Source organism: Pinus tabuliformis, chromosome 3_1 (assembly GCF_031772625.1).
Source record: "Pinus tabuliformis cultivar Carrire ecotype Pingquan chromosome 3_1, CPIR1, whole genome shotgun sequence".
In the NCBI taxonomy this organism is placed as follows: Eukaryota; Viridiplantae; Streptophyta; class Pinopsida; order Pinales; family Pinaceae; genus Pinus; species Pinus tabuliformis.
The window spans coordinates 346,154,781-346,163,323 of NC_142301.1; the positions used below are offsets into that span (position 1 = coordinate 346,154,781).

General features: G+C 37.8%; 1 protein-coding gene across 1 annotated transcript; it reads right to left on the reverse strand.

The window, feature by feature from the left end:
• Positions 1 to 669: 669 nt before the first annotated feature.
• LOC149187140 (large ribosomal subunit protein eL30) lies at positions 670 to 8,262 on the reverse strand. The gene is made up of 5 exons (XM_089411294.1): positions 8,076 to 8,262; positions 7,851 to 7,956; positions 5,626 to 5,727; positions 2,469 to 2,537; positions 670 to 1,017 (listed from the first exon to the last, which is right to left on the reverse strand). Exons 1-5 carry the CDS (start codon positions 8,094 to 8,096, stop codon positions 977 to 979), a joined length of 339 nt encoding a protein of 112 aa, XP_089267420.1. The 5' UTR covers positions 8,097 to 8,262; the 3' UTR covers positions 670 to 976.
• Between the last annotated feature and the right edge of the window lie 281 nt (positions 8,263 to 8,543).

Here is an 8,543-nt window from a genome sequence, read left to right on the forward strand (position 1 = left end):
TCAAAAAATCAATCAGAATCCGGAGCAATCAAAACTGACAATCTCGGATCGCTTGATTCCAACTGGAATTACCCTAATCATGTAGCAAAACCCCAGTTGGAATCCAGCGACTAAGGAAGGTGAGCTTTAACTTAAGGAGAAAAATACGTTAAAAAAGATGTATCCTTTCCATATATCAATCGGTTCACCATTTCAAACCACATATTAGAACCACTGATCCATTCCTTAATCAATGCATAAACCAACAAAAGAAAAGCGTGTTCCTGCCAGTTTCCGTTGGCTATTTATTTCAGACCAGGAAATATCACTCTGCCCAGTCGGGATTATTTTAGCTTTCTTCAGACAAAAGAAGAGAGATAGTGGAGATGGGGATAATTCCTCGCCTTGTAACATCACTGTACAAAAGATAGTGCACTTTCACATCTGAACTTTCACTATCTTGTAGTTTATTGGCTATAATGTCCAGCAGGATTAACAGTTATAAGGTATGCTTTCCGACAAGGAGCATTAAATAAGTTAATAACCATAAAACATTCACAACAGTGATATACTATACTAGTAAAAGTCAACCAAAATTAATAATTAGAAATCATTTTTGTGATTTAACAGAATAACCATAATCAAGACGAATGAGTTCTGTAAAAATCAATGACCTGAAACAATAGGGTGTGGTATTCTAACAGCTAATTCAATTATTTCGCATTAAATCAAAATGAATATCTCTTCATAGGAGACAATTGCATAGAAAGGAACCTTTCCCCAACATTGTGCAGCAATTAATACACTCCCAAACACAGAACATCAATCTAAACTAAACTCTAAACTCTAGTTTCAACTGAGTTCTCTGCCTCTCAGTATAAATTAAACTCTCCGTTGCCTCTGAGAATTTCTACCCACTAGTTTGCTACTACCTTCTCAAAAAATTGGAACAATGTCAGAAAATGACAATTCTCTTGCTAAACCATCCCAGATGCTCTCACTGATCTCCTGAGACCGTCTTAATAATATCAGAATCACCTACAACCAGATCAAACAAGCAAGGTCAAACGTCTCACTAAAAAGGCATAACTGTAGTATAAATGAAAAGAAAAGGTAAAGATCTTGATAGATCACTTCAATTGCAACAACAGGTCCAATTATTGCCATCATATGAATTACTGCTTCAAACAGCTCCAAGGGGGGCAATCACACAACGAGTAACAGAAAACACAGACCAAGGTTGTCAAAATCATGCCAACAAACCAAGACACCAAAAAGGCCACCGCTGGCACACACACTGCACCCAACAGGACACCACCTTTAAGGGGGTCCAGAACCATTTGCAGCAGGTTGAAGAGAGATACTTCCAGAGAGAGTAATCAGTTACATCATGGCAATGTAAATAATGAAGATCTTCTTAATGGTTTTCAATCTGAACTCCAGTGTAGAGCATGTTTAGAGTTTGAAAAAGGGGGAGGAGGATCTCTGTCATACACCAAGGATTTAAAATCTTAGAAACTTTCTCTGGGACGAGGAAAAGAAACTTGGCCTACTATCTATGGAGAATGGAATGTTCATGAGATGGGGTTATTCCACAGTACTTTTGAATCCAATACAAGTACTAAAGGTCAGTGATTAAATCTAAGATCATCTTCAGTGTCTTAAGATGCAAGCAAGACTGATCATTCCCATTGGTTGTAATGTCTCCTTTAAGCATTGACTTGAAAAAAAATGAATAGAAAAAGAGAATCGAGAAGCTCTAAAATTGTCTATGCAGAGAAACAGTTGAAGCTAACGCCATCCAGGAGGTTAGGGATTTCTCCTTTGACAATTTAAAAAAATCCAAAAAGAGAGAAAAGTCAAACGATGTAACCACTTTCAAATACCACAAATGAAGTGACAATGATGAGCAAAGAAAAAAGGAATGCCCCGATATGAAGAAAAGGCTGTCAAACAACAACCTGCCTGACTATCGTAGTCACTGCATTGACTGTAGTGAAATCAAGAAACTTAGGTAAATCAATTCAAAGTAGGGAGGTCATGGAATAAAGTATCTCAAATGAGGGAGAACAAGTAACTTTTGAGTTACTCAATTGACCATAGGGACATCAAGGGTATTGAAAAACACACTTGTGGATATGAAGTGGATATAACGAAGCATGAACAAAAGATCCAGAAATCAGAAAGAAGAAACATCAATTCTTACGTGAACATGGCACTTGGTTATCAAGTAGCAGATCCAGAGCCAGCAACAAGAAACAATAAAACCAAGTGGATGGAAGATGAAGAAAGAAACCGAATTTGAGTGGAAGTAAGTTGTAACTTGTCCCAAAATGCTGGGTATGGACTTTAATCAAGAAAAAATATTGCAGCAAAACAGGAACACAAAACCAGACCTAGGCTAGATGAAGTTATATTAACCCAGTACAGGACAACTTAGCTTTAATTTAAAAGGCAATATATCATATTTTCATGTGAGAAACAATTACCTGGATCCATAATGCTAAGACAGCACACACGGTAATACTTGCCACAGGCTGTTCCCAGATCAACATTGTCTGCACGTAACATCTCTCAGTTATTACATTATATAAAAAATATCCAGAAGGCAAACACCCAAGATTCTTAAAGAAATGAAAACCAGCACACAACATTTTACCAAACCTAGCATTCCTAAAGAAACTAAAACCAGCACACACGACATTTAACCTGAGATGTACCATGCAATCCAAATATCACAATATGGGAGTTGCCATATATCAAAACACTAACGAAACTTTTAAATCATGAGACGTTATACTAGAATTGTCTTGTGTTTTGCTCATTTAGATTACAGTTAAGACAATATAACACAAAATATCATAGCACAAAATAAGCTTTCCATGGCTACTGAAATCAAGGTACAAAAAATATAGAGCAACCTCGAAAGATTAATCAAATACTGGTAACTAGAGAAACATCCCATGTTTCTCTAATCAAGTGGAGGAACCTACCAGCGAAGAAGAATCTTGAAAAGCACAGATTTTCAAGAACAACATTATCCATGCTCTGAGAGCATGAGCACCTTCGGGGGGGGGGCCTTTGTATGAACCTGAGCATTTACAAAATAGGTGATCACAAAATGGTAAAGGAAAAAGATTATCCTGCCAAAATACACTGCTGCTTCTGCCTGTCTCTCAACTTCGCACCTCTAGTGGGGCTCAGAGCTGCTCCTTCCGCGATCTCTTCTGGCCCCTTCAGGACAGGATTCTCACTCTTTCCTCCTTACCCTCTAGGGGGGAATGAGCTCTACTGCCCAGGTTCCCATCTGAAGTTCCACTGGGTGTATAATTTTCTGCTCAGCACTGACGAGTTTCCAGCAGTTTTAAGTACTGCTGAAGCTAGTTGTCTCAAACCCCTCTTCTCAAAATGATACAGCCCCTCCATTTCAAGACATTACTAAAGGACTCCATCACACTCAGTGGAAAGCTCCAATTACAAAGCTCAACTCTAGTGGTCCACCACAAAGAAGCCTACTTCACCTGTCACAAGATGATTTGCCACTTTTTTCACCAAAACTAGCTGACCGCCATTTTTGGATCTTGAAATCCTTAAAGTCATTTCTATTTAGGGATACCTTTATCTGTGGAATGTTCAAAATCCAATGACTGTTGAGGAATGGTAGCTACATCTGGAAAAACAATGGAATGTTTATACAGCCTTGCAATTGATACTTTGATAGCTTCACAGAGGTTTTATCATCTCTCCCAATTTGTGTAAGGAATCCTAATCCCTCTCTTCATTTTTGGTATGCAGACCCCCTTCGGGCAAATGGAGAATGTCTCAAGAAAACTTATTTCGATCTCCAATGGTAGCATCAGGAATTAAAACTACCTAAATAAGGATTTGGGTTGAGGTTTATGTAATACAAGAGGAAATCCTTCTAGATGTGGAACATGTTGTCCCACCAAAAAGCTGGATCAGGAGCAAATGGCTCTTAAGCGCAGATATTGTTTGGAGATTGATAACTTACCAATTTCTTTTCCCGAGGACGTTTCCAAGGATGCCCTCTCAAAAACGTCAATCAAGAAGCATAAAATTATTAAAAAGGCTCATTCGCTACCCTCATGGAATAAAGCAAAGCAGAAGGATCAAATCATTAAGAGCAAGGTGGAGAAATAAGGCCACTAGCTCAAAACCCTGAGTAGGTTGATATAAATCACAACACTACTCATCTCAACCAAATCAAGGTGGTTAATGGGAGTTTCACGAAGCCCTCCAAACATTCCAATTGATAGTGATCTTTAACTTCTTTTGGGAATCCATCCAAACATTCCAAACAATAGTAATCTTTAACTTCCTTTGAGAATCTCTCCAAACATTCCAAACAATAGTGACTTTTAACTTCCTTCGAGAATCCCTCCAAACGTTCCAAACGATAGTGATCTTTAACTTCCTTTGAGAATACCTCCAAACATTCCAAAGGATAGTAACATTTAACTTCCTTTGGGAATTCCTCCAGAAGAGGTCAGTAACCAACCTAGTTGCCCTTATCAAGGGGAATTGGACTTTAGTTGAGAAAAAAAAATGTTGCACTCTTATTGATGCTTCCATTTTAGAAAATAATCTCAATTGGGAGTCATTTTGTCCACAATATGAAATGCATCAAGCCTTCAAGGACATACTCTGCCAGTAAGGGAAATATTGAACAGAGCCAAGAAGAATCTCTCGTATATCATATCACTGTAGTAAATTCAAAAAATGGAGATCAGGCAGGACAAACACAAACTAGGCTAAGTATAGTTTTGTTGTAAGCTTTGTCAGTCTTCAGATATGGTTGGTGTGTTTTACCTCTGGCATCCTTTTAATACAAAACGGTGGATTTATTATTGTTGAAATAAAATACATGACAAACAATAAAATGAAGGCAATTGTACAGTAAACAAAAAGGCCTCCTAATATAATATAAAATGTGTACAGTATCACCTTATGATATATAATTCTTTGTTGACAAGTGAATATCATTAGTCACAAACAAACAAGAAAATTAAGCAAAATCATTATCCAAAAACAAAAACAAAAAATAAACAATGAAAAATTGATGCAACACAAGTCCCATGTTGAGGAGATGATTGAAGGGCAACATTAACATACAGTTAGCAAATGCAAATATTATTAAACAACAGAACTAACAACTTTAAATTTTGAAACTACTATGTTTATATACAGCTTGAGTGGGCCTAATGGTCAAGAACATGTGTTTCCTCCTAAGAAGTCACAATTTCAAATCCAGAAGGGGGTAGAGTACTTATGCCTTTGTAGACTTTAGAGTCAAATCACTGCACAGAGGTGGGTCCCTTGTCCCAGAAGTCCCAGAAACAAAGGGGTCTCATACACCAATTTGGTGTGTGGCTTGGCCATGACCTTAAAATTGCATAATAATAATAATAATATATGATCAATGTACAAGTAATTGAAAAATGCCATTCTACATCAAACAAATAATAAATAAATAAACAATCGTGAATACAACAATTGCAATAAACAATTAAAATTCCAAAGGTACAAAGCTGTCACACTGTGATTTTGCTAAATGAATGGTGAGAACACATCTTGCAAACCCAGTGTTCATTATAAAAGCAGTTATTCTGGAGATATTAAACTTACTTCCATTGAAATGATGCACTCCAACCTTAGCAAGCATAGCATAATACTCTATTTCTGATCTACGAAGAGGAGGGCAGTTATTTGCAATGATAATAAATTTTCCTGCAAACCAGAAAGAAACAATGTAAAGATTGTCAATTATAAATGCGTCCAGACTACACAATCCTATCCAATTAAACAATAGCAGCAATTAAATGTGAGGAACAAGTTAGTATCATTGTTCAACAACACCAAAAGCACATTATAAAAAAATACAAATTTTCCAACATTGTAGAGCATTGGTTACATTTTAAAACAAAACAAACAAAAGATAGAAATCAGTAGGCAACTAATTCTAGAGAGACTAATGAATTTGTTTGACATCAGACACTCCCTAAATCCAATCCTCAAAATTGACCACAATAGAAAAAGCTTTAACATAACCAATGTTATGTTGTTCATTGCTCTGACTGATACCTTTCTCCACTAGTGAAAGGATATGACAGATCATCTCTTGAGGGGGGCAAAAGTACAATCCTGTTGGAGCTTTTACACATCAAATAGGTGGAGTAACTACTGGTTTCCCTACCGGTTTATGTTTGGAGTAAACTTTGCCACCTTTGCAGACCTCACATATCACCCAAGTTGCTTGCCTGGTGACTACTACTTTCAATATCGCTAACTTCTTTCCACAGTGGGGAAGAACCTGTCCAAGGAAACAAACCTTTGTTACAGCTGTCAACCATCAGACTGAGAATCCTTTCCATGTGCAAGAATAGATTGGTGATTATATAGGCCAGCAAAAGGAAACCTATCTAACCGTTGTACTCACCCATGGCCATAACAGGATATCATATTCAATGAAGGCATTCTACCAGTGCTTTGAGAATCAGAAGATCTCAGCAGAAAGCAGCATAATATGACTGCCAAACTAGAAGCAATTTCCAGCAAAGAGTAATTGGCCTCATAGAAATTATCTGTTCGTCCATTGCAGTACTCATGGCAAAACGGTAGAGACTTTAAACGACAAGTCCTCAACAGTTTGAATGCCCTGCTTGATAATATTCGCAACCAGTGTCGCAGGTAACCAGTTTTATTGAGGAGATCCCCCCATAACAACCTGAAAAGCTGACTACAAAAGTCTTTGACCAACCTCTCACTGTGGAGCATCATAAATCAAGGTTTTGACAATTTTACACTGAGGAAGCTCAAGTATGCCGCTCTAGGGGTTTTGTTATTTTTGTCACTGGAGCCATCACAATTGGTAAGTGTGCTAATGCCTACAGTCCATTGTTTCCCAAAAAGGATGTACATTTTGCTCAGAAAAGAGGGGCAGACTCTGTCTGACCTTTTTCTGTTCCCCGATAAATATCTTTTTGTTTCATATCAAGGCTATACATATTCCAGTCCTCAAGGGACAGCTCAGACTCAACAATAACAACAAGACTCAAAGCCATTACAGCAAAGCTCATCGTGTCACCTGGTGCAATTGAACCTGGACGACGAGGATAACTGACTCTGTCTGATATGTGCTAGAAATGAATATTTTGCTACTTATCTCTTTGGACCGGAAGTTGAGACACCCACATATACTTCTGGATCGAGCTTGTTGCAGTTAAATCCGAAGTCTGACTCTCTGCCGATCGATAAGTCGAACTCAACGGCAGTGAGTCAGTCAGACCTAACTGGATGAAACATGCAAATTTTTTCCAAAAGCACCAGCAGTGAGTCAGACCTAACTGGAGTAACTTGCAGATTATTTCTGAAGTCACCAGCAGTGAGTCGGAAGCAACTCCGAGACCAGAGTAACTTGCGCATTTTCCGCTACACGAAGAATACGGATTAAACACATGGAAAAAATTCCCAGCATCAAACTTGAATGCCAATAAGGAAGGGAAAACCCCTTATTTTGGACGTTTCCTTCTATCAGGTATTCTCAGGTCGAGGAACCGTTTTTAAACATTGATCTAAGACAAACAACGAAAAAACAAAGCGCATTTCAGATTTTTTTATTTCCCTGAGTTCCAATAAATAGCTAGCCAATGGAAAACGCCACCATATAATCTGTTACATCAAATTATCCGCCATATATCTTATGATCTATCAAATACCCTCCTCTTACCATTCATCAACAAACGATTAAAAAGAACCCGAATCCCTCTTCTCAAAATACAAAAAAATCATCCAACTTTAGCCTCAAAAGAAAAAACTCCTTCCGCAACAGAAAAACTCCAGAAAAGGGGCACCTTTGTTAGTCCTTATAGACTTGATGGTAGTCTTGTAACCCAGTGTATACTTGCCACTCTTCATGACAAGCGCCAATCTGCTGTTGATATTCTCATGAGCCTTTTTCTGAAAGCAATACCAAATATTTTTCAGACTCCATAACAGAAACCAGGGATATAGCACGGAAATCAGAATAGCCACCTGCTTTAAGAAGAAAAAACGCCTGTACTTGAATAAATGCTTACAGTTTTCTTTGTGGCCACCATTGTGCCTGTTGCCTGCAATACGCTCGCCTCGCCTCGCCTCGCCTCGCCACGCCACGCCACGGCCGCACTAAGGGTTTCTAAGATACAAGAGGAAACAGGCACCCAAACAAAACCCCTCGTTTGTCTCAAACCCTATTTATTCTGCCTCGAACCCTAACATTCATTAGGGTTCATGTGATAATCCGTGGAAATAATATTTTTTATTATTTCTCAATGCCGTAGGAAAAAATAATTTAGTAATATATCCAAATAAAATAAAAGAAATGAATAGAGCTGAAGAGTCCTTACTATTTACGATTTTTATTAAGTGAAATAGAACCTTAGGTTCGTGAAGGCCTTTACTATTTAGTACTTTCGATAATATTGATATTATTTTTCTCTTATAAAGTCCTCTTCAATACTAGTATTATTTCTTTGGTGCTCATGATGGATGGAATAACTATTAGA